At 37.7% G+C, this 27,556-nt stretch overlaps 1 protein-coding gene across 1 annotated transcript in view; it reads right to left on the bottom strand.

Annotated features, from left to right (window-relative positions):
* The window catches only part of LOC107602522 (metabotropic glutamate receptor 1-like), a 32,606-nt gene extending 5,401 nt beyond the window's left edge, over positions 1-27,205 (bottom strand). The window contains exons 1-7 of the mRNA XM_016295041.1: positions 27,122-27,205; positions 24,657-25,510; positions 16,971-17,222; positions 6,031-6,289; positions 4,258-4,429; positions 3,520-3,646; positions 550-1,492 (exon numbers count right to left, since the gene is read on the bottom strand). Of these exons, the coding sequence (XP_016150527.1) occupies positions 550-1,492; positions 3,520-3,646; positions 4,258-4,429; positions 6,031-6,289; positions 16,971-17,222; positions 24,657-25,392 (2,489 nt within the window). The 5' untranslated portion in view covers positions 25,393-25,510; positions 27,122-27,205. The remainder of the gene's footprint in view (positions 1-549; positions 1,493-3,519; positions 3,647-4,257; positions 4,430-6,030; positions 6,290-16,970; positions 17,223-24,656; positions 25,511-27,121) is intronic.
* Positions 27,206-27,556: the final 351 nt, after the last annotated feature.

Genomic DNA, 27,556 nt, shown 5'->3' with positions numbered 1-27,556 from the left:
GTGGTGGGGCGGGGGGGGGGGGGGGGGGGGGAGGCACACTGAAAAGTGGGTTAATACTGAGGAGGAGAGAGGGACTAAGTGGATGGGTAGTTAGATGAAAATTAGGTTAAATTTTAGACGAGGATTCAGCACAGATAGAGGACAGCCGGATAGTGTCTGGCTCTAGCTACATACATACTCTTGGAGGCACACTGAAAAGTGGGTTAATACTGAGGAGGAGAGAGGGACTAAGTGGATGGGTAGTTAGATGAAAATTAGGTTAAATTTTAGACGAGGATTCAGCACAGATAGAGGACAGCCGGATAGTGTCTGGCTCTAGCTACATACATACTCTTGGTTTGCAGCAGGTAGAAAAACATAGGAGAGACAACTCAAATACACACACATGCTAGAAAGAACACTGTCATTGCTATCGCTGCAGTCCAACATGTTGGTGTGCTACTGAGAAAGAAATACTATTATTTTATTTCCATATGTTTCATAGCCTGTATGTGCATTTAGCTGATATTTCAGAAATGTGACTCAAACCTATTATTATCTGTCACTCACTTAGTGCTGCTGGTCGCGTTGTTGTTCTTCTTCTTCCTTCGAAACATGTTGAGGATGCTGTTGCTCTGGCAAGGAGCCGCCTTCCCGTCGCCCACATGCATACGAACCACGTCTGAGGTCGTAAAGGCGCTGCGTACGTTGCGCTCGGGCTTGGAGATGATGATGTACATCTTGGGTGTGAACATGCAGCCCAGTGCTACAGTAACACTGAGACTGACAGAGAAGGAGGTGGTGATGATCTTGTAGTTGGAGCCGAAGTAGATGGGCACAAAAGCCAGCCAGATAATGCAGGTGGTGTACATGGTAAATGCAATGTACTTGGCTTCATTGAAGTTGGCAGGCACGTTGCGGGTCTTGAAGGCGTAGTAGGTGCAGCTCATGATGAGCAGGCCGTTGTAACCCAACGGAGCCACTACGCCCACGTTACTTGTGTAACAGATGAGGTACACCTCCCTGATGCTGGGGTAGCTCTTCACCGGATTGGGGGGTTCCAGCACAATCAGCGTAACCACCACGGCCAGCTGGAGACTAATCAGGATGAAGGCGATAACCACTTGGGCCCAGGCGCTCATGAAGCGGGGCTTGCGTGTGCAGATTTTCTTCTTGCTTCCAGCCAGGATGCGTGCAATGCGGTTGGTTTTGGTTGCCAGAGCGGAGTAGCACATGGCAGACGACAAGCCCACTAGAAGGCGCTGCAGATAGCAGGAGATCACAGTGGGACGTGCAATGAGAGTGAAGGGGCAGACGTAGCCAAGGCAGATACCTGCCAGGATGATGTAGCAAAGTTCACGACTGGAGGACTTCACCACTGGTGTGTCACGGTACTGCATGAAGACAAAGGTGACGAATAGTGTTACCAGGATGCCGAGGCAGGAGAACACCACTGCGATGATGGACTCCACGCTGCTCCACTCCAGGTATTTGAGTGGGAGAGGCTTACATTCTGGAATAAAACAAGCAGATAGGAAGTCAAAATGGATGGAAAATAAATGAAGAACAGGACAAAAACAAATACAGAATTTCAGGATTGTTGGGACTTCTGGAATGTTGTATCATTGTAATTAAGTTAAAATGGAATTATGGTGTAACCTTATTTTCCTGTACACCCGGAATACCTGTAATGTACTTGTGAAACGTTTAAATATATTTTTTCAATGTAAAATGTGTATTTTTTTAACAAATATTTTAAATGCGGACAGTATTATTATTTTTTTAATTAATAAGCATTGAATCAGTAATGGTACCACTGAAAAGTTTGGGGTTAGTACTTTTTTATGCATTCATTTATACAGCAAGGATGCATAAAATTGATCAAAAGGTCAATTAAAGACTTTCACATTGTTTAAAAATAAATTTTAATAAATGCTGTCCTTTTGAACTTTATACAGTTTCCACAAAAATATGAGCCTTAGTCGCACATCTGTTTTCAACTTTGATAATAATATTTAGCTTTGCCATCATAGGAACAAATTATGTTTTAAAATATATCAAAACAGGAAACAGTTATTTTAAATTGTAATAATACTTCACAATAATGCTGTATTTTTGTTCAAATAAATTCAGCCTTGGTCATAAGAGACGTCTTTCAAAAACATCTTCTTGACCTCAAACATTTCAACAGTGGAGTATGAATCGCATTTTTTAAATATTTTTTAAATAAAGGGGTCATATGATGCGATTTAATTTTTTCCTTTCTCTTTGGAGTGTTACAAGCTCTTGGTGCATAAAGAAGATCTGTAAATTTGCAAAGACTAAAGTCTCAAATACAAAGAAATATTCTTTATAAAAGTTCAGAGTCAACCACGCCTACCTAAAACGGCTCGTTCGAACACGCCCCCACATATCTACCTCACTATGTGGGAAGATTTGCATAACGCCGCCCAAATGTTCATGCAAAGAAAGAAGGCGTAACTTTTATTCTCACTGTAGTATTGTTGCCGCTGCCGCCATGTCCTGAAGACGCTGTGTGTTTCGTTGTGAAAGCGAAACTACTTTGTTTGGTCTTCCAAAAGAGGACGATATCCGCTTTGTCATGCCTGGAGCTGATCCGTGCTGGTCGCTGAGGGAATACATCAACTTAGTGCTGTGGATTGCCGGCACATTTTATGGAGGACTCTTTACTTAAGTGGATCGCCGGATCGGCTTTCTCCGTTTTCACCGCTCCTTCGCCGGGACCGCCGTTCTCGACCCCGCTGACTCGGCTCACTCTTCACGAAAAACACAGCGGCCTAGCGTTTGCGAAAGCCCCGGCTTCGCGTGAGCTAATGTACAGTATGTGGAAAATAATGTGTTTTTTTTACTTTAAACCGCATAAACACATTTCATTACACCAAATACACCAAATAATGTTCTTTTTAGCAGCATCATATGACCCCTTTAAATAAATGAATAGAAGAACGTCACATTATTGTCCCTTAAGCTTCATATGACCCACTTTTGTGTGCATTTCTTTCTATGCATTCTGAACACTCTCATTATTTATGACAGAGCCTTCTATACATCCTTAAAGGGTCTCTTTCTCTCATTCACTATGACAGAGCTTTTTCTCTATCTCAGATCAGTCTGTCTCTCTAGTAATCAGAATTCCCTGTTGCTGCTCAGGTTCCGTGGTGAAACCGTTGAGCCTGACACACGGCTGCTGGGTACTAATGGGATTCCAACCTCATCGTTATCCAGCTCTGCTCGCTGGATAAAAAGCTGTCAAAATAACGTGCGGCTCACAGCCCAGAGGACGAGTAAGTGTTGGATGTTGGGTAAGGAGGATGCAGAGGGCATGGAGAGGAGTGATAGGAGAGAAGCCAAAAGGAGATATGGGCTGAACAGAATCTAAAGCATAAATGTTGGTGGAATAGGGCAAATATTGCTTGAGCTATTCTCAATGAAATGGTAGTCTAAGTGTTAAAATGAAGAGATATTTTAATAGATGTGGTTAATTAGGAAGATGAATGAAATGTAAACAAAGTCTCTTACCTGCCAGTTCATCATCAGGCCACCAGCCCAGGTCACAAGCTCTGCACGTGAACTCATCCTGAACGTATTCATTATCCTTACATGTAGTGCAGATCCAGCAGCAACTCACTTCACCTTTACGGATCACCTACAATCAAGATATTTACGTTGATGCCAGCTATGGTAACACTTCACAATTCTACAAGTTTCATAAGTTAACATCAGTTAATTCATCTCACAACAACAAACACTGTAAAAAATGTATTTATATTAGTATACATAGAGAGTTACATTAATATATATATATATATATATATATAGGAATAATGAGAAAAATTCAACTTTGCAATTGTATTAAGCTGTTTGCCAATGCTTTGAAAAAGATTAAGTTAAAAATAAATTAAAAAACTATTGCAATAACTCATCAGTCTATCAATGTATAGACTGTAAATTACTTCTTATTGAGTTATTTTAGTACAATTGTTTTTTTGTTAAATTCTTAAAATGATACATTCCTTGAGATGTTAATTTACATTCATTAATAACCATTAGGGGGTATTTTGTCTTACTGTACTGGTAGCTTTTTTCCACTTGTTTTGAGAACTTCTTTATACTTAAATCGCATGGAATAAATCAGTGGGAAAAATCCATTTGTATATTAATCTGGGATATTAGAAACTATTTAAAAAAATCACACTTCAATTTTAAATAGTTTTCATCTGGAAATACAATGAATATATGATTATGCTATATACACACCTTGATCTGTCCCTTAGAGCATGGTTCGCTACAGACGGATCGGACCATCTCAGTGCGGTTCGTCATGAGTTTGTAATCACTGATGCTCAGAAGACCTTCATGCCACGACCCCACATTAATGTAATCATAGCGGCCCAGCTCCTCCACATACTGTAGATTCATAATATCATACCTTAGAGCATAGAAAAAGAGAGGGAGAGGGGGTAATGATATGGGTAATGAAACAAAAGAGAAAGAAAAAGAGCAAGTCTGCCATAATAAGTAGCTCGGCACTGCTGAAGCTTCGGGACTAGCAAGAGGCAGAGTTCACACTTTTACTATGTTCACACATCCAAGTCTCTCAACTTCGCATCCTCCACCTGGGATATGAATCCACAACCTCCCGAGTGCTCAGTCCACTCATCCATACTAATGACACTCCCTAGCTTACAGATGAGGCAAAGTGTCACAAGCGCACACATTGGAGTGGAGAGGACTGAAGCATCTCCTTGAGACAGGCAATCTGTTCCACTCCAAGTCCATTACCATCTGATACGCACCTTTTTGCATGTGTTGGCTAGGGTGCCAAATCTAACCTGAGGTGATGTGTGATCAATTGTTGCCGTAGAGAATAGGTATTCAAAATGGTCAGTGTCACACTGGCCATTCAGGTGTGAGTTGTCACTTTGACATTAAACTAGTTCTGTTTCAAAACCTAGTGAGCTGCCTTGGTAAACTGGTAGTTTCCTTCTAAGGCACCTTCCAAACACTCTGCCTCATTTAGAATGTGCTACATAGGCAGCAATTCCAAGGGCAATTGTGTGTGATGTTTAGGGTGACCATAGATTCTCTTTTTCCCGGACATCTTATGGATATGATTTCTAATTTGCCTAAAATGTCAGGACTTTGAATTTGTTTTCATACTTGCTGAGGGTAAGGACTGAAAAGTAGTGTGCAGGCATTGTACATAATTGACCAGTCTTGGTGTGGGATATACAGATAGCGGTCAGCAAAGCAAACACGTGTACACATATAAATTCTGAGGACTATAGAGAGCATGTTAGTAGGAAAGCAAAGTAAAAACCTGGACACAAATGGCCACCCTAGTAATGTTAGCATGTTGCTAAACTAACAGTGTAATAATCCAATCATAAAACTACACACAATAATTGGGGTTTACTCTGAACTATAACTAAACTAGTCTTAGCTGGTATCCCAACCTGTGGCAGGGTTTGTTTTACAGTGGTCTTGGGCACATTTCAAGTGGTCAGAGTGAAACACCAGACCGCCAGGCTAAATTTGGCCAGGCTTGGAGACCATCTTAAAACCATTACCAGCAAAGTAGGTAGGCTGGTTTAAATGTGTCTTTTATTTTTATTTATTTATTTATTTTTAATTTAATTAAAAAAAAAAAAATTCAGCAAGGGTGACTGGTTTGGAACAATCTACTTTGCAATGTAGCAACTCCACATGCAATAGTTTTTGATGTTAGCATGTTGCAAAAGTAAACAGCATGATACTTTAAGCATAAAATACACAGATTTTGGATAAAACTGTACATTTTTATTTACTCTATAGACTCTATATTGAATGAAATGAGGTTATTTATAATCAGTATATTTTCCACTTTTTTCTTTTTTTTTTTTAAACATTCTGGGATTTACTTCTCCACAAACGTCATATGTGAGGTTTCCTACGCTTCGGACCCTAAGCTATGATGCCTCTATAGGTAGCTTTCTAGGTTTTGAAATAGCACACTAGCACTAGCACATACAAAGTATTCTTATCATTTACCTTCCAGGCGAGTCTCCATTTACATCGAAGTAAATTTCCTCCCCAGACACGCCGGTAAAAGAGGTCTTGAGAATATTGTCCAGCAGCTTACTGCCATCAATGGGATCCATTGCCTCGCACAGGCCAACATGGTCTGGGCACAGCTCTTCATGCATGTCATGAAGACCATGAGCCATCGCATAAATCGCATTGATCACGAAACCCATCTTGCTATCCTGGACATAGTTGTCTTTCAAGCTCTCATTTCCTGTCAAGGAAAGATTTTAAACCAATGTGAGCAAGATTAAAGTGAGGACAGCAGTCGAATTTGTGCCACTCTGCCTCCATCCATCCAGGATTTGTGTTTTTTATATTTGTTTATCTATTGAATTTGTTGGAAATTTAGCAAATAAAAAATATGGATGCTAAATGAATTAAATTACCCCGAAAAACTAAGTACAGCCAGAGGCTCTGTGCTTTCAAAATATAAACCAATATATTAGCAAATTTCTGATTATTACAGAGTACTAAAGGCAGAATGTCACTTTCTCTTAATGTTATATATAATTTCATGCCCCTAATATTAAAATGAGATCACATTTAACACACTGAAGAGACTGAATAAAAGGAAGGAGAGTCCTGGCAAACTACATGCTTTCTTTGAATTTCATATCTTAGCACTGGACCACTGGACAAAAGCCATATTCATAAGCCAGCCGATGGAAAAGCCATTCCAGTGCTACATATACATTCAAGAATTTTTATATATATATATATATATATATATATATAATTAAATCATAGATTCACTAAATTAATTATCCTTTAAATGTAGTTCCTGGAACTGCACAAGCTGTGCACTGCAAAATAAATAAATAAATAAATAATTTTCTTAATCAGTACTTTTGTCTTGTTTTTTTTCAGTAAAAATTATTTAAAACATCCATCCTTAAAACAAAATAAATTCACATGAAAAGAAAAACTGCTAATTTTTAAAACCCTCATATTTTTTCTTGTTTTAAGCTTAAATTATCAAAGTTGAGTGAGATTTATGCATAAAACAAGAACAAACTTGCCAATGGGGTGATATTTTAATCATTTTAATTTTAAATTTAATTCATGCAGTTTTGCTTCTCACGTAATGTTGTTTTGATTTAAGCATGTACAGATATGTATGCAGGAAAAAAGAGAAAAATATTGATTCAGAAAATTATTTATGCAGTGACTAAATCAACCAGGTGAACTCTTCAATCTTACACACATGCAAACTGTGTGGGTACCTCGATACATTGTGATTGTGTCTTTTCTTTGCGCATTCACACAGTTTCACACACACTTATTTCTTCTTGTGCAAGTTTCTCTTGTGCTCTCAGTGCCATCAAGCCTACCCTTCAAGCAGCACAGAAAAGCTGGACTGATATCTTATTTTGGCAGCATAGTGTCTGACTTTGCTTGACTTTTAGGCTAAATTGAAGTCTTCTAGAGCTCTTCAAAATTTTATGATCAATATCAATCTGATGCCTTTCCAAGTGCATGGTCAGGATACAGCTATACAATATGAGACAAAGAACAGCCTTTGTAGCAAGCTTTGAGATAAATGTTCATAGAGTTCTACAGGATAAGTATATTTACAGAGGGTGATATATTTAAAGTAGGAATTTAACAAAATATCTTCATGGAACATGATCTTTACTTAATATCCTAATGATTTTTGGCATAAAAGAAAAACCAATAATTTTGACCCATACAATGTATTTTTGGCTATTGTTACAAATATAGCCGTGCGACTTATGACTGGTTTTGTGGTCCAGGGTCACATATACATCTACTTGTTCTCCTTTATTTTAATTAGAGCTAGTATTAAATGTTACAGATATCTTACATATTCATATTGATATCATTTGAACATCTTCTGGTTGCAGCATATTAGAATGACTTCTGAAGGATCACGTGACACTGAAGACTAGAACAATGGCTGCTGAAAATTCAGTTTTGTCATCACATTTTAAAATATATTAAAATAGAAAAAAAAGAACTTGTTCATAAGACTCAATTTTGTTTAAGAATCGAACATTACAGCTTGTGCTGTGTTTGTTGTTGCGTGCAGAAAACACTAAAGATCTAAAGATGTAATTAACTAACCTCACCAGATGATAAAACGGCATATGGATGAAGACAATGTTCGCCAATGGTGACTAGATGCTCTGCTTTTTTGGTCCTCCTCTCTTTTCTTTTCCTATCCTCCATTCTCTCATTACTCATTCAAATCCAGTATATTGTGCATGTGTGCTCTGGTTGACTGTTGCTCGATCCTCTCTAGAGGACTGAGTAAGACAGTGCAGGCTTAGGCTGAGGGCCATTAGAACTCATCCAGAAGCCTTTACTAATTCATGGCGCTCCAGTTAGCAGCAGCCTGGCTCTTGTGTTTCACAAGCACCATTGCTGCTGGGAGCCCCCATCACGCCTGCTCTCGCTCGCCCCACACCAGCTTTCATCTGCCTCTATTACTCTCTCTCTCCATCTCACATTCACATACACACATGACGAGCCTTTGTCATGGCCTCTCGACGTGTCCTTTTTCCCTCCTAAACACCCCAAATCAGTCCATTCATACCGCAAACCTTTCAATGGCAGCCTCTTTTAAATATTCTTTGAATTCACACGGGACCAAACTTGAAAACGTGCGTAGTGACATGAAGTAAACAGTGTAGAATCAACCTCTTAAACATTACAGTAGCACTGAGCACAAACAGATGTGCTTGAAGTCCTATGGGATGTGGTGTAATACAGTTCCAATGACAGGGCTGCTGGGATGCCTGCAGGCTTTCCTCGCTCTAATGTAGTTTCGCTGTAGCTGTTTGAACCTTAAAGACTTGAAAGTGACCTCAGAGCGCCTCTGAAGTGCAGCAAAAGACTGGCAGGTCAACACAAACAGATTTATATCTGCACCTTCCCAGAGTCTATAATGTTAAAGTCACTCTTTCTCAATCTCTGCTCACCCTCATGACTAATAAATCTTTGAATACATTTAAAATAGAGGGCTAATGAGAAAGAGATGTTTCCTGAGAATCAGCCTCCGCTTTACAAGAGTGGTTCTCTTACAAATTCGCAATATCCGCAGTTGATAACTTTTACAAGGAGGTCACAGGCAATCATGCAGTACTAAATGCACTGAAGAATGCTGAATCCAATTCTCCACATTACTTGAGGAGAAAATAACCTCAGAAGAAAAGCTATTTGGAGAGTTCAAGCGCACCTACGAGTAAATGACCCACTTAAATACAAACGTGGTAAAGAATTGTGCTAAAGTCATAAGGCAAGTTATGAAACAGATGTCCATTGAGTGATTTTTAAAATGTATTGAGAATTTTGTAACAAATAATAAAATACATGAAATGTAAAATGTGGGCATATAATTATGCCTCTTAGAAACATAATTTAAATCTTATATTTATACAAATAATTACTTCTCAGTTATCAGTTGTTTATCTTACAATACCATGGTAACAATGTTGACATTTTAAGATTGCCCTCTACTGACAGACAAAACATAAAATAACAACATAAAAAATACTTTTTGAAAGAATGATGCGTGTGTGTGTGTGTGTGTGTGTGTGTGTGTGTAGACACACCATCAACATATACATACATGCATGCATACACACACATACACACTGATAATAAGATAATGATAATAATATTTGATAATGTTTCTTGAACACCAAATCAATATATTAGAATGATTTCTGAAGGGTCATTTGACACCGAAGACTGGATTATAACTGAACACTTAATAATTATTGGATTGTAATGTAATATATGTAATAGATTGTAAAAATGTAAAATGTAATGGTTTAAGTGTATAATAATTGCATGAATATGATATAAAACAATTCTAAAACAATAATCATCACTAAAAGTGAAAACAACATTGTCTTAAAAAAACTATAACTAGTGAACTTTAATTTGGAGCAAGAGAAAAAGGGGGAGTGACTTTAATGTGCCAGAGGTGTGCCACTTTGCTCACAGCTGATTGGCCCAGAACATAACTTGCCCTGGTGATGAAAAGCCAAGCCACTAAAAACCCACGCTTGGTACAAACTAAACTGATGGTTTGATTGGTACCAAACCATGGTTTAGGCCCCTGGTGAATGGGACACACTGATAAGACTACTAATTTCCATCCATGATGAGACACATCTCAAAAACAATGACAAGATGACAGCTGATTATTGAAAAAAAAATCTGCAATATTCTCACAGGATGAGCAGAGCTGAGAGGCAGCATGATGCTAATTAAAGAGAGAGGGCTTCTCAGGGACGTTCAAGTTGCAAGGGGAAACTTAAAGAATGTACAGTTATAACACAAAAATGTGTATACTGTACTAATTTATATATCACCTACCAAGTGAAAGCATAAATAATTGTGAGAGTATACGTATATCCACCACCTATATTACCAACCACCTAGCAACTATCTAGCAACCACTTAAAACATTCATAAACTGCCCACATTAGTCTGTCACCGTGGTGTTGAGTTTGACTGAAGAAACAGTAATATTCTCTTTTCTGAATTTTCTTTTACTTTCTTCTTTATCTGAATGTGTAATGAGAGGCGAGAATGAGTTTTTGGAGGAAAGTGCAAAAGGATTATTGGGACTGGGAACACAGAAGGCACTAGGGGAGGAGAGTGCTGCCATTTAAACATTTAACTTGGATTCCTGTCAGTGCTTGAAACACAGCTGAAATACTGAGAAGCTGATGTTGTTTTTCTGTCCTGAGAGCAATAACATGTGACTATGAAAATATCTCTGGGGCACATGCTGTATGGGACTTTAAATAAGGGGTAAAAAAAATATAGCGGGAATGAACCATGATCATTAAGAGGCAGAGGCAAACACAGTGCCCAGTATAGCCTGACAACTTCTGAGGAATCCAATGTAATAAGCGTTCAAGTGAAGCTGCCCGGGAGACTGAGGATGTTGATTAGAAATTTAGAGTCAATGTTTTTTCTGCTGCTGTGGAAAATTACATAGCCTGGTTTTTGGTGAGACATGAGCTGGCTAAGGCCAAAGCAGAAGAGAAGAACACCTGGATCTCATCCTCTTTTTCACAGAAGAGCTCTCCAAACATACTCCCTCCCTTTCTCTCTCTTTTTCTTAATCACTCTCTCCTTCTCTCTCATTTTGTGTCTATCTCAGATACACATCATCAACTGTCTTGGCTTGAAGGCTTGGACTCAGATGATCATGACAATGCATGACGTGTTTTAATGAATAAATCTCCATCAGTTCCCAAAAGCGGTTTTGCTGTCTGTCTCTCCTATTCTCTCCTTTCCTCTCAAACATGTACTGATAAAAACACACATGTTCGTTTCTATTACCCAGCTGAAAACTGAATGAGACAGGGTCATGGAAATATACAAAATAGACAAAAATCCAGATTCCAGACACAATGTTTTGACCTAGAAAGTCTGTTATCTGAATATGATGGCCTGCCTGTGATCGTACGTGGGTGGGCTTTAGATGTTGCCTTGATATAGATTAAACAAGATAGCTGCTACAATTCATTTCCAGATCTTCAAGTCTGCAAGGATTCCATCTGAGAATATTATCCAGTGTTGCTCTGATATCGCTATCATACAGTCTGACTGATCTGAGAATAGCCTTTGTAAAACAAACCCAGAACTGTGCGGAAAATGTATGATAGATTATATGTTGATATCTGAATACACTGGTGACCCATTTGTCTATCCACTTAGAGGTACCTGGGGGGGGGTGTCTTGTATCATCGTGAAGGGGTCTCTTTTGCGATATTGACTGGCTGACTGTACATTATTCACCTTAATTACTCAGCAATCGAATTTGGCGAAAATGCGGAAATATTGGACTGCTTGACCAATTGACCAAGTTGTCCACATGCCACGACTGACTAATTGGTATTCTCGAGAGACTTGCAATGATAAGTAGCAAAGTAAGAATTAAATATTTTATGGAGGTATGGCTAATGATGACTAGTGTCTTTTTAGAATCTTATTATAGCATTTATTATTTTTTTAATTAGATTCTATTTTTATATTTTCAGTTTTCATTTTAATTTTAGTAATTTTGTGTTTAGTTTAATTATGTGCTTTTGCCATTTTTTTTGTATATTTTTATATTTCTATTTAGCTTAAATTTATTTTTGTTTCAGTTTTAGTAATTTCAGTAGTTCAACTTAGTTCCCTTTCGTGGAACTTCGAACTGCGTCCTCTAGGGGTCGCTATGGGGAACGCCTCGTCGTGGCCCATGTCTGAAGCCTACATTGAAAGTCGGGAGTAATGTCACTGACAGCAGTCTAAGTCCAGACAGGGGCAACTCCCATAGCGATATGGTGTAGTTGGTACTTAGTGGCTCGCCATGGTTCTGGCTTACACTCCCCTCAGCATGGCGGCGTGGGTATACCATGCCCCATAGCGACCCCTAGAGGACGCAGTTCGAAGTTCCACGAAAGGGAACGTCTTGGGTTACTTATGTAACCATGGTTCCCCGAGGGGAACGAGACACTGCATCCTCTAGTTTTTGTGCCATGCTGCGGACACAAGCTTCAGACGAAGAAGTGATGATGTGCGCTACCTATTTTGTACTAGTTGCGACGGTAGTGACGTCATGGCCGGCCAAACAAGTTGGTGTTTTTTTTCAATGTAGGCTTCAGACATGGGTCACGACGAGGCGTTCCCCATAGCGACCCCTAGAGGACGCAGTGTCTCGTTCCCCTCAGGGAACCATGGTTACATAAGTAACCCGAGACGTTTTTCATCTAATATTTATACTTTAATTTATTCGAATATATGTGATATGAATATATGAAAATATATATATGTGACCCTAGACCACAAAACCAGTCATAAGGGTCAATTTCTCGTACACTGTTAGACTTTGCTGTAATTTTACATTTATTTACCGCAAAAAAGCACAGTAAACTACCATATATGTGTTTTACGGTTAACTCCTGTAATATGCACTGCATTATGGGTATTTTTATGCAATTTACAGTAATTTACTGTATATGGGAATCTTCGGTACTTTACTGTTTGCTCAAAAGCAGTAGTGCTACTGTAAATTGTTCTGCTGATGAAAAACATGAATCTGCATTCTCAATTTAATGCCTGGGTAAGCACAAGTGTGGTGAAATAAATGTATTTTTAAAATGATTAAAAAATAAAATATATAAACTTTGCTTACACCCCACAAAATTTTAATTTTATTCGCGCAAAGCCCGCGCAACAACCTGGCAGAGGTTATATAAACTGAGGCTTGTGTCCAGTGCGCGCATTACGGACTTCCCCTCTGAGTGAATCGCCAGACGTCAGCTGTGGTAAGTAGCCTACTTTTCACTTACTTTTAAAACGTAAACCATTATCAATATCAATGAAATTTAAAAATATGAAGAAAGTAAATTTAAAATCTAATTATAGGCTATTACTAGGACAGTCTGAGGCAAATGTTCGTTTTCCTCAAAAACTGCCGCTTTCATGAAACTCATTCAATTGTCCTGCAACTGACTGACTGGTAAGTAGCCTACTTTTCACTTACTTTTAAAAAGTAAACCATTACCAATATCAATTACATTTTAAAAATACGAAGCAAGTAAATATAAAATCCAATTATAGGCTATTACTAGGACAGTCTGAGGGAAATGTTCGTTTTCCTCAAAAACTGCCGCTTTCATGAAACTCATTAAATTGTCCTGCAACTGACTGACTGCCTTTTCCAGTACAGATGTCTAGTATTTACACGAACAATGATTTTTCGACTTTTTTACTGCTGGTTATGGTATATTTTACTCGTCAGTTAAATGAATACCGTTAAATGTGTGACGTCATTTGAAATAGCATGAGCGCTCTCTCTCGCTCTTGTGTGTGCGTTCTCTCTCGCGCTCTCTCTCTCTCTCTCTCTCGTAAATAAAACATTTACGCCAGTGCATATACCAGAGAAAAAAATATATATTTTCAAGTAAAATTATAATCAATTAATTCAAGAAAGAAAATGCATTCTTTATTATGGCTTGTTGTTTGTTAATAGAAGCAAGGTCTCATCAAAGTCAGTATTCTCTTAAGTTTCATATTAATTATTTTTTACATTTTATTGTATATATTCTCTTCTCTCTTTTTTCAGTGTTGATTGTAATCTGATTGTGTAAGTTATCAATCTAGCAGTCATTCTAGATCTATGATTTATCATGTTCATAACATATAGTGATTAGTCAATAATAATAAATATGTAAATAATGATTATTCTTTTTCTCTCTTTTTCTCTCTGCACCCCAAAGGCTATTTTAGGAGCCACAGCACTGAGCATCTTTGGCTTTGTAAGTAAGTTTGAACTATCAGCTGCAGTATGTGACATTAGATTAACTGCAGCTATGACAGAAATGTCTGAGATGTTTTGACATATATATATATATATATCGATACAGATTTCATAATTCCATTTGATTCACAAGCTCTTAATTCAGTTCTGACCTTGATTCAATTCAGTTTGATTCACAATTATTCTTATTCTCTTATTCGGATTCCATATGATTCCAGTTTCCATACGATTTAATTGGATTAAAATATTTCTGAGAATTTGATGACGGCCATTTATGTACCTTGATTTAGTATTCATTTTGGTTATTATCCTGTATTCTTCAAGAGTACTTCTAGATTGACTCAAAAGCCTGTTTTGCTCTAATATTTACAAACAATACAAATGTTACAGTAGCTGATACACACTGATATTCCTTGGATCAAGAGCGGTCACAACTAAAAAGATACTTTAAAAAAAAAGTTTAAGTTTGAAGGACCATAAAGTTACTCATTGTACCTCTTTAATGTGATTGTACATTCAGGCAATTAATGTAGTTCCCTGACAAGGATGTGCAAAAAAGCAATAGTGTTTACACAGTACTATACTGGGAATAACTGCTGTTGCACAAGTTGTTACCTTGTCTGTCCATGAACAAATTTAGATGAGATAAACTCATGACCATTTCTCACACATTTCCCCTCTGTTTTGTTTCAGATCAGCTGTCGGTGGTTATGGAGGCCATGCAGCCAAGACCAACTGGGATGCTTGTTGCCATATTTCTTTTTGTTGCAATATTGTCATGATCTCTGCTTTGATTTGTTGTTATGAATTCAGTTCTCTATTTTTTTATTATAATACTGACAGTGAATAAAAAATATACTGTTGTACATGGACTCAGGTCACTTATTTGGAATTTATTCAATTCAATGGTATTCATGTAAAATATTCAAAGGTTTTATCAAATAAATAGTGAAAAATAAATTACAGTAAAATTACTATAATATCATTATACTGTAAAACTAAGTTACAGTAAGGATATAAGGATATAGTACTGTAAAATTAAGTTGCAGTAAGGGTTTTTCACTGTAAATTTAAATTGCGGTAAGGCCATCATACTGTAAAATGAGATTGCGGTAAGGGCATTATACTGTAAAATGAACTTGCGATAAGCTACTGTAAAGGGGTAGTTACAGTAACTTACTGGCAATAGTGCTGCCAGTAATTTACCGCAAAAATACGATAAAAAGTCTAACAGTGTAATTGAACGTATAACAGACAGGATTTAAAGGGGTCATATGATGCAATTTCAAGTTTTCCTTTCTCTTTGGAATGTTACAAGCTGTTCGTATAAGATCCCTAAAGTAGCAAAGACTAAAGTCTCAAACCCAAAGAGATATTCTTTATAAAAGTTAAGACTCGTCCACGCTGAATAAATAAGCTTTCCATTGATATATGGTTTGTTAGGATAGGACAATATTTGGCTGAGATACAACTATTCTGGAACTATTCTGAAAATCTAGAATCTGAGGGTGCAAAAAAATCAAAATATTGAGAAAATCGCCTTTAAATTTATCCAAATTAAGTCCTTAGCAATGCATATTACTAATTAAAAATTAAGTTTTGATATATATACGGTAGGAAATTTACAAAGTATCTTAATGGAACATGATCTTTACTTAATATCCTAATGATTTTTGGCATAAAAGAAAAATCGATAATTTTGACCCATACAATGTTTTTTTTGGCTATTGCTACAAATATACCCAAGCGACTTAAGACAGGTTTTGTGCTTTAAGGGGGTCTGAATACTTTCCGTACCCACTGTATATTGTTATATCGTTTTAGTTAACAATACTGCTAAGGTCCCATATTTGATTCTGCCTACTATATATTATCCTGATTAGAAAACACACTAGTAACATATGGCACATTCTTAATTTCCAAGTCACAAGTGATTGCATTATGCATTCACTATTGGGGGACCAAGGATCATCTTTTGTTTGCCTACTGGTTATTTGGCATCAAATACATTTCCTGAGAGGCTGTGAGACTGAATATTTAATACCCTATCTAAAATCAAGTGACCACCCTCTCTGGCACACACACCCAAATATAAACTCAAACACTCACACCACATAAGACAAAGGCAGGAGGCAGTTTCCAGGGATTTGTGAGCCAGCTACTGGATCACAAATTATTCATTAGTGGTGAAAAGTGTGAAAAGCGCCTCTGTTCACAATGTCCATATTTAATCTCATCTGGTTTCCCTGGAAACTTGTGTATTCTGTAGCAACACTTATTTCCAATTCCAATGTCTCTTCTTCTTTCACCATAATAAGAAACACATGCATAGGCACTTAAAGCAACACATACAATGTACTAATAATTATTAAAAATATTAGAATCATATTTGCTTATTTTGCACACAATATGCAAAAGCATCAAAGATTATACAGTTGTGATATAACCATGAGCAAGACAGTGTGGGTGTCATTTTGACTTCTTTGCCCTCTGTGTCTCTTCCAAAGCTTGCAATTTATTCCTCTGACATGATCGAACATGATCAAATTATATCTAAGCATCATGAGTGATGCAGTTTCTCCTGCCTTGAAACGGAATGGTTTTCAGCCTTACCTTCCAATTAGTTGGAACTCTCCAGAAACCCCACGGCGCTGCATGGCCATCAGCAGGCCACGAACAGTCATTCCTTCACAGAAGCAGAGGACCACGCGGGCTTTGGGGAGACGCTCCCGCAGTTTCTTAAGCAGACGGTCAAAGTGCTTTTCGCCAGCATTACTGTATATCTTATCAGAGTGGGCGATACATAGACCTTCCTCTGCGGCCAACTCCTTAAAGGCCTCCATGCCACTCTCTCCATAGTTACCTGACAGAAAATGTAGGATGATTAATAAAGGATACGCTAAAACACATACGAAACTAATCAAAGACACAGAATGGAGGATGGATTACCGCTATTGATCCAACACCTGTCAGACCAGTCAGAGCCCAGGATAAGAAATGGATGACAGTTGACTATGGAGGACACAAAATGACAGGCAGACAGGCAACTGAAAAACATGAAATGGAGAAATGGTCACCACCATTTCGGATACAAATGGCGTCATACAATTAGAATGAGAAACACAGAAAAAACAAAAAACACATAAATGCCTTTTTGGAATACTTGAATCTGACGGGTTGAGCACAGCATTCTATAATCAAATATTTTTTTGTATAATCACTGATAAGCTGCAACAGATTTTCTACATAGCTATTCTTAAACGGATAGTTCACCCAAAAAATGAAAATCATGGCATCATTTACTCGCCATCATGTCATTCCAAACCTTTATGATTTCAGGACACAATAGAAGATAAATACATGTGTTTTTTAAATCTCAGTGCTTCTTTCCCCCCATACAATGAAAGTCAAACGTGTTTTGGACCCCATTGACATTTAATTGTACATACAAAAACAGTTGAAACATTCTTCAAAAACATCAACATGTGGGTGAGAAAATGACAGAATTTTCATTTTTGGGTAAACTATCCCTTTAAGTAACTCATATCCCTCTTCTTCTCATATTTCACAATGATGTGTTTATTTATTGTGTAAGAAGCCAAAGCAATAAATGCCTTCATAGTGATTCAAGACCTGATCACCCCGTCTGGGTTTATTTTTCAGTAAGGACCAGCTGACTGAACATTATCCTTTAATTATATTCCACAGGCATTGTACTGTAACTAAACAAGTAGGACACCAATAATTCTTTGTGACGCTCTTGAAAATTACTGCAAATTACCATGATAGGTCACTTGAACATTCTGTGTCCTTTTCAAAATATTGTATGAAACAGAAACGGGTCCGTACAAAAGGTGCAGGCTCACAATGTTACACTTAAAACATCTTCTGTTCCATCCAACGTCTGGGCTGCCAGGCGAAATTTACATCTCATTGTGCAGGCAGCAGAGGTCACTGCTGTTGACTGTGCTCAGGAGAAGAACAGTGCTACTGTCTAATCAGGAAAGATGAGTGGTGTGTGGTCACTGATGACTGTCTGGAGGTCAGTCTCTGTAGTGTGGGTGTGCGGGTAACAATTCAAGCACATTTACTGTTCTGTGGCTCTCTAAGAATTCCTTTTTACTCTGTTTACCTCTTTCTTTATGTTGTTTGGAACAAATGTATTTGCAGGTTTAGGTTTCTCTCTTACTAGCTTACTTCCTTTTTCTCTTTCTGACTAAAAATACAGTGTTTGTATCATTGTCTTTTAACTCTTTGTCATTTTTAAAGGTGTCTCATTTTAGCTTTTCTGCTTACTATCATAAAGCTCTGGAAAAAAAAAAGTGAGTTAAGATACCAAACTCAAATGAACTTAACATTGTATCCCAAACACTCAATCTTTTCATTCTTTGTTAGATTATGTGAGCCTGCTTTGAAACAAATAGTTCAGCTAAAAAAGGAAGCTAGTCTGATGTTAGTGATGTCATCCTGATGTCATATTTGATCCATAAAGTTAAAATATATGAATATCCTACAAAAGAGAGGTACCACAGGTAGAGTGTTAAATAAATCTAATACTCAAAGTTCACTGCTCTGTTGTTTTGGTGATAACTAATTGCCGACTTGGCTGTTTTTTTTTTGGCACTTTTTTTTGTGCCTGTTTAAATATGGCCATTAAAATGTTCCTAAACTAGAGACATTTAACCGAATTTATATTTGGCCGTGTAATTAATGTAATCAAAGATCTCTGCTGTTACTATGAGCAACAGGCAGTGTTGTCCGAGACAGTCTCTCCTGAGAGAGAAAAGTCATCTTACTAATTATTTATCAGCAAACCAACAGAGCAGTGAACTTAGAATTAGCATTATATTGCTTATTTAAATTTGTCTAAAGGTGCCCCTTTATAAGATATTCAGATTTTTTAACAAATACTTGTTAGAAGTATGTAGAGGTGTCAAAGTCTATTAATATGAAACAAGGAGGACATCACTAACAAAAAAACTTAGTTACATTGTGTTTTATTTACTAAAGTATGCTTACAGTAACCTAAAGAGCATATATACCAAGTCATTTTTTACCTTATTTACTTTTAATTCCATCAGCTATAATGGAACAGAATTAAAACAGTATCAGAAAAAAAAGTGATGTGGCCCATGAGGACATTAATCATCTCAATGTGTGGTTTAACAGACAAGCTTTCCACCTCTGGACATTCTATATACAAATCACCTACTGAATTGAAAGTGATACACACAACAATGCTAGAGGGAGCAACAAAAACTGTGTATGTTGTGGGAAGGGAAGGGAAAAATACATTATTACCCTTATTATGTATGGAAAAACTGACTGAGTCATTAAAGCATGCTTCCATATGCAAATAATAAAAGGTCTTTTGGTCCACTCGCACTACAACTCTAATGGGAGTGAATTATCATTTAGGTACATTTAAAGAGTGGTGCAATCATTACCTTCAAATTACAGTTTTTCCAATTGTTTTTACTTAATTAAAAACGTTAACACTTAAAGGGGCCATATGACGTTGCTAAAAATAACATTATATTGTGTATTTGGTGTAATGCAATGTGTTTATGTGGTTTAAGGTTAAAAAAAACACATAATTTTCCACATACTGTGCATTATTGTTGCTCCTCTATGCCCCGCCTTTCTGAAACGCATCGATTTTTACAAAGCTCATCATTCTGAAAAGCGAGGTGTGCTGTGATTGGTCAGCTATCCAGTGCGTTGTGATTGTCCGAATACCTCAAGCGTGTGATGGAAATGTTACGCCCCTTACCATACTGTGATGCCGTGTCCCGGAGCGACAAGACAAGAAACATTAAAACCCATCATAAACGAGGCATTTGTTGCATCCAGTGGGGACATAATTACTGATTATAATGACTTATACTGTCTTTTTATGCGTTGCGTTGCGTATTGCGCCGCGTAAACATAAAACCATGTCTGCATTTGTGATCGGAGAAACGACAAACAACAAGCGCTACTCTACACTGGTCAAAACTCGCGTTTGAATCATCAGTGGCAAATCCTTTAAATATGAAAGTGTACTTACAGGCTGAGTCAGAAGCGCCAGACTGTCCTTGCAAAGTTGGAATTGCCCCACTTTATAGAAACAGCCTTTGTGCACTGAAGGCATTGTAGGTTACTCTCCCAGGTTCAGGAAACAGTCTTCCATAAAATGTGCTGCCCACATCGGAATATTTGGGTTGAACTGTTCTGGAACAGTGTTGTAAATACAACTTAACCACTGATTTCTAGTTGTGTCCTCTTTTGGAAGGCCAAACAAAGTAGTTTCGCTTTCACAACAAAACACAGCGTCTTTACGACATGGCGGCGGCAGTAACAATACTACAGCGAGAATCAAAGTTACGCCTCCTTTCTTTGCGTGAACATTTGGGCGGTGTTATGCAAATCTTCCCACACAGTGACGTAGACATGTGGGTGCGTGTTTGAACGAGGCGTTTTAGGAGGGCGTGGACGAGTCTTAACTTTTATAAAGAATATCTCTTTGGGTTTGAGACTTTAGTCTTTGCTACTTTAGGGATCTTATACGAACAGCTTGTAACATTCCAAAGAGAAAGGAAAACTTGAAATTGCATCATATGACCCCTTTAAATCCTGTCTGTTATACGTTCATGCTTTTATATTCAAAGTCAGACTTGCACAACCTTATCATTCTGTCAATCTAGAGAGTGTTATAACATGGAGTCTAATCAATCAGAAATAAGCTACAATGGTGAAATCACTATCATACCAGCACCCTCTTAACGTAATAGCAGTTGTTGTAAGATTTTAAGTCAAATTTCATGTCTGGCTTATAGCTGTTAAATGACAGAACAATTTTGATCGGTAACATCCACATGATCTCCATGTTTAAAAAATAAGAAATCTGGTCACAGCTGACCGGACAGGGAAGGCTGTAACAATGTGCTTCTACTGGACTCACAAATATTCAGTGTTGGGGAGTAACTAGTTACATGTAACGGAATTACGTAATTTAATTACAAAATAAAAGTAATTGTAATCAGTTACAGTTACTGAGAAAAAATGTGTAATTAAATTACAGTTACTTATTCAAATGTTAAGGATTACAAAGGGGGTTACATCTGCTTTTTTTCACACACACTCCCACATACAGATTTAATTGATTTCTTTCATAAATTGCAGTGACTGCTTTAAAATATGAAACACCAATGTTTTAGGAGTTTAGAACATGCTTATTCAATAACTCTATTATTTCCTATATGGGTTTATGCATATTAGCTATGCTTCATTTTTTAAAGATTAACTGTTTTTTTCCAAGGCATTGTTAGATTCCAGTGTTTACTGTCACAGCTATGTAAAGATTTGATTCGAAAAACAGTATCATAGCTAATAAAATATTTATTGTTATTATTTTAAATATGTATTTAACCTCAGAATGATCTCAAAGTAAGTCTGATTTTGTGGTGGCTGTGCTTCAAAGGGGACATTGATCTTCCACAAGTTGGTATGATTCTTTAGGGTCTTTATGAACTCAGTTAAAATTCCTCAGTGGTCATGTAAAACAAACAACACTCTTTTTACCTTGCTCTGATCACAGCCACTCATTTTGAGGCATGTCCCTTTAAATGCTAATGAGCTCTGCCCACCCGCCCCTTTCTTCCTTGGAAGAGCAAAGGCGATTTGCAAATAATCATAAAAAATATAAAGTGTGAGACTTATTTCTTCTGGAGATGCAGCTGGATCACGAACACTGGGTACTGATCTATCCTTGAATTTGAACTTTTTAACAAAACCTGCCTTGAATTGTCCCTCATTCAGAAAGCAGTCTGGAGTAAAATTATTTACGCAGACATAAACGAATTTAGGTGTATTCAGTGGCACATTACCATTAAAAACAAAACTAATGCACTGCGTCCTAAGTGGCGGTTGTGGGCGGGGCCTGAACAATATGACATCATACTGCTCAGAAAGACTGTTTGGGATTTTGGGGGATTAAAAAAAAGGAGTGAATGGATTTTTATCATTGTAGGGTGGTTGTGTTCACACACTGCTAAGATACATTTATATGCAAACACCATGTAAAAGTGAATTTTGCATCCAATGTCTACTTTAAAATTTAAATATGTGGCCCTGGACCACAAAACCAGTCATAAGGGTCAATTTTTTAAAATTGAGATGTATACATCATCTGAAAGCTGAATAAATAAGCTTTCCATTGATGTATTGTTTGTTAGGATATAGGACAATATTTGGCCGAGATACAACTATGAAAATCTGGAATCTGAGGGTGCAAAAAAATCAAAATATTGAGAAAATCGCCTTTAAAGTTGTCCAAATGAAGCAATGCATATTACTAATCAAAAATTAAGTTTTAATATATTTACAGTAGGACATTTACAAAATATTTCCATGGAACATGATCTTTACTTAATATTCCAATGATTTTTGGCATAAAAGAAAAATCAATAATTTTGACCCATACAATGTATTTTTGGCTATTGCTATAAATATACCCCAGCAATTTAAGACTGGTCTTGTGCTCCAGGGTCACATATAATCTTAATTCAAGTGATGAAGAATTTCGAAAGTGTGACAGCAATCAGTGTTGAGTAATACTGTAAGGTATTCCCTGCCTGGTTTACATGATTGAAAATGATAAACAGTTGAAAACATTAGAAATTTAGAAAAGTAATCAAATGTAATCAGTTACATTACTTTAATAAAGTAATTGAAAAATGACACTACTTATTACATTTTAAGTAGGGTAACTTGTAATCTGTTACCTATTACATTTCCAAAGTAACCTTCCCCACACTGCAAATATTGCACATAACGGTACACTGTATATTTGCATAACACCCACACTGACTGTTATGTTGTTACCCTGTGCATTTATTTTGCTGTTTAGAAATAAAATGTTTCAAATAAAATTAGAGGTGGAATAATTATTATTTTTAAGTGAATTTTAAAGTTTTTTTAAGTAGATTGGAAGTAGATTTTGAAGTATTTGAAAGTAAATTTAATGACCACAACAAATTAAAGCAGGAGTGGCCAACCTCAGTCCTGGAGAGCCAAAGTCCTGCAGAGTTTACTCCAACATTGATAAAAACTCACCTGCCTGTAGTTTATTAACCCTTAAACGTTGATTAGTTGGTTCAGGTGTGTTTAATTAGGGTTGGAGCTGAACTTTGCAAGATTGTGGCTCTCCAGGACTGCATTGTGGCCACCCCTGAATTAAAGGCATAGTCCACCTAAAAAGATCTGTAATCATTTACTCACCCTTATGTTGTTCTAAACCAGGGGTGTCAAATACAATTCCTGGAGGGCTGGAGCCCTGCAGAGTTTAAATTCAACCCTAATTATATACACCTGATCCAACTAATCAAGTCCTTCAGGCTTATTTGAAAACTACATGGTATGCGTGTTGGAGCAGTGTTGGAACAAAACTCTGCAGGGCTCCGGCTCTCCGGGAATTGTGTTTGACACCCCTGTTCTAAACTTTTACAACTTTCTTTCTTTTGAGGAACACAAAAGTCTCGGTTCCCATTGACTTCCATTGTAGTTCTGTCGATACAACAGAAATTCAATGGGAACCAAACTGGGGTGCGTTTCCCAAAAGCAACTATGGTCGCAAGTTCCGTCGTTACCAATAGAGTTCAATGGAACGAACCACCATAGTTAGCTAACGATGCTTTTGGGAAATGCACCCCTGTTTGTTACTAATATTCTTCAAAATATCTTCTTTTGTGTTTCGCAAAAAAGAAAGACAGTCATACATGTTTGGAAGGACATGAGGGGGAGTAAATGACAGATTTTTTATTTTTGGGTGGACTGTCACTTCAATGCAAAAAATTTTGAATACCACGTTTTCCCATTTACAACCCATCCTTTAACCAGAACTTTTGTAGTCTTTGTACTTGGCATTTACACAATTTTGGGATAAGCCATAGGCCTATATCACTATACTACTTTGAGTTACAGACTTTTTTTAAGTGTTACAACAAACACAAAAGTGCTAAAACACTTCCCTGCCTCCCTTACCAGACATCTTCTCACATTAATTCATTAATTTACACAGTTTAGGGATCATTTCTAAACTATTGAGCAAACAAATATGTGAATTTTATATAGAAGTTTTAGTCAGTGAGCAAAACAAAAATCTAATAAAACTTGTTATAATAGGCTACTCAGTGAAATACATATAGGCTACCTGTATTATTCACACGACAGGCATTTACATTGTTTAGAAAAGTTGATTAAAGGTTTCATACATCTAACACAAGAAACAGTTAGAACTTGTGACTTAGTGACTTACCCTCTGTGTGAACCGCAGACACGTAAGTCCAGTTATAGTGTTTGATAATGTCGAGCATGGCGCGCGCCTGCAGAGTGTCAGAGGGCACGACACGGAGGAAGTATTTGAAGAGAGTTTTGTCGCTTAGGTCTATGCTGGTGGCCGAATAAGCGATCTGGGGGATGTTAAACAGCTGGAGGAGATTCTGCACCTGGATGGCCACCGAGCTGGAGCCAGGACCTATGACTCCTGCGATGGGCTTCTTGGTGGAAGGAGGCTGGGTGGAAGGCGTTCCGTCGATGCACCACTTAGATCCGTCTTTGTCGTCCCGAATAGAGATGAGGGAGTCTCGGATGAACTCGATGCTTTGCTCTAGAGCCACGGAAGAGTGCCAGCATGAGTCCCGGATCTCGCAGCCCAGGGTGATGTTGGGCAGCAGGTTCTGGTCGGCGTTGATACGGTCCAGCGTATAGAACATCGCTTCCACCCGTTGGATGCCGTATTGCTCGCGCACGTCCCCGCATTTTCTGTCGGCCACACGCTCGGCGGACGGCTGGTGGTGCACGGAGAACAGCGCACCGATGATCACGTCGCCATCCATGCGGGCGACAGACCGGGCAGCCGCGCGCTGGACCGCCGAACGCTTGTATATGTTCCCAAGCGCATGAGATGAGAGTGTCGGTAGAAACAGACAGAGGAACAGTGGAAAGTGTCCGCACGAGACACAGGGCATCTTTAAGCGTGCCATGTTCCACATTATGTGACGGGCATAGCGTGAGAGCTGTTCGTGCTAGCTGTGCTGGTTTCTCTGCAGTCCCAGATTCAATTAAGGGACCATGATGCGCACGTGAGACAACATGAATGCACCCTGACACCTGCTGAGAAAACATAAAACACAGTTAGTTAGAGAATACAAGTGCATCTATTATAAAAATCATTTTAAAAGAAAGCATCCATTAAAGGTTGGTGGAGAAACAGCGCATCATTTAACACCATGAAAGAGAGTGCTGTAACACAGGTTGATTTGTTACAGTTGAACCAAATAAAAATGAGCAACGGGTAAAATCACTATGCCTAAGGGGTGAAACCACCAGCATAAATGCTGAGATGACAGTTGTAAGACTCAAAATAAAATATAAAAGATTTATAGGACAAATAAAATGGGCTATAAAATGGTTAAAATATCATACTTTATTTAGAATATCAGTGTGATCTATGACAGAAGTGGTATATCATCAGTTTTCGTTTAATCTGATACATAAAATCCACACACGCTTTTCATCAGTCTAAAACTAGAAACACTACGTCTGAAGGTTGTAAAACTTTCCATTTATTTCTCCCCAAAAGATTGCGCAAAATAGGATACTGTATAGGCCAGTGTCTGTTATGCTTTTAGCAAATGTTTTATGCATTTTACATTTGTTTTATAATTTTATTTGCCGTTTCGAATTAAAATATTTTAATTATAGGCCTACTATTTTAAATAATAAGGGGTGGGTGGCATAACAATTATTTGAACAAGCACATTTGATTACCACAAATCGTGCATAAAATTGTAAATGTTTTTGTTGTAAGCTCAACTAGTGGGGTAGGTTGAAACAACAACACCCTTTCTAAACTATTTGACATTCATTTACATAGTTTAAGGATAAGCTGTAGGTTTACGAACTCATTTTAGTAGCAGACAAATGCCGGAATATTATATTGAAGTTTCAGACGCATAGCGTAAAGTTACATCCAAAAATCAAAATGCGTAAAATCAAAATACGCGCCGGTCTCTGTTAGATGACACTACAGAAGCTTTCTGTGAACTATGGAGGCAAACTTACCTAATTATTCAGTCTTTGCTAAATAACTGGCGAACGAGAGACTCACTGGTCGAAGAAACACATGATGACAGAATCAGCATCATTCACGGTTTGATGGCGAGGTCGTCGTTTTTGTCCTTGCAGGGGCGATTTCAGCACCGCGGACAGCGCAGACAACCAACAGTATGACGGACAGTGAATGAAACTAAGACGCGCCTTTGTAGCCAAAGCACAACTACTGGATGCAATGTGTTTGCACACAAAACCTCAGGTACTGTATGACCCTTAAAACCCAAATGCGACTAAATATACTTGTTTTCAGACAGAGATAAATTGCGCTTATCTCACAAAAATCTTAGCCTACGTGTAAATTCAGGGAAAGAGAGCAAACAGAAGCCTAAATACAACTCTTGTGCCATATGATGCCTAATAGCAAAGACAAATGTCACATGCCATACATTCAGAATCGTTTCTACGCTTGTTCTATCTTTTCCATTCAGCATTTATAGGCATAATGGCTTAATCGATTGCACTCAATGACAAATGAGCCATAATTACGACGCAATGCCTCCTGTACTCTCATTGACTGACATTGCCGCACATCTGTCTGTACCTGCAGTTACCAGGAAATACAAACAACAACAGAAACATCTGCACAGGAATGTGATCGTTACGCACCTGAGTCAATGAGACATCGCTTTACCTCCTTCTGAGACAGCTGCTGCACTGATGATATACTTCAGTTATCAGTGTACAACCCAGCCAGAGGATCTCGCTCTCTGCCTCCCTCTCTCTTTATCTGTCTCCAACATTTTGGTAACGTTAGTGGGCGGACCCACTAGACTTGGTGGTTGGCTTGTCAGTAGAAGTCGTCAAATAAGTAGTGATGTGAAGGTAAATAATATCAAATGGCACATATGATGTGGACTAATTGACAACTGTCACGATAACCGAATATCAACTATTTTAAACAAAACACTATTTTTGTGATAAAAATGTTATATGCATCTAAAAATCTTTAATAAGTTTAAAAAGTAATGACATTATAATGACAGTAATTATATTTATGTACAGACCACACAGATCCCGAACGGAAACGATCGAGCTGGCTTC

The sequence above is a fragment of the Sinocyclocheilus grahami genome, unplaced genomic scaffold (assembly GCF_001515645.1).
Source record: "Sinocyclocheilus grahami isolate Dianchi unplaced genomic scaffold, SAMN03320097.WGS_v1.1 scaffold15.1, whole genome shotgun sequence".
NCBI lineage: Eukaryota > Metazoa > Chordata > Actinopteri > Cypriniformes > Cyprinidae > Sinocyclocheilus > Sinocyclocheilus grahami.
Note: the sequence above shows the minus strand (reverse complement) of the source record. Positions and strands in the feature narration are given on the sequence as shown.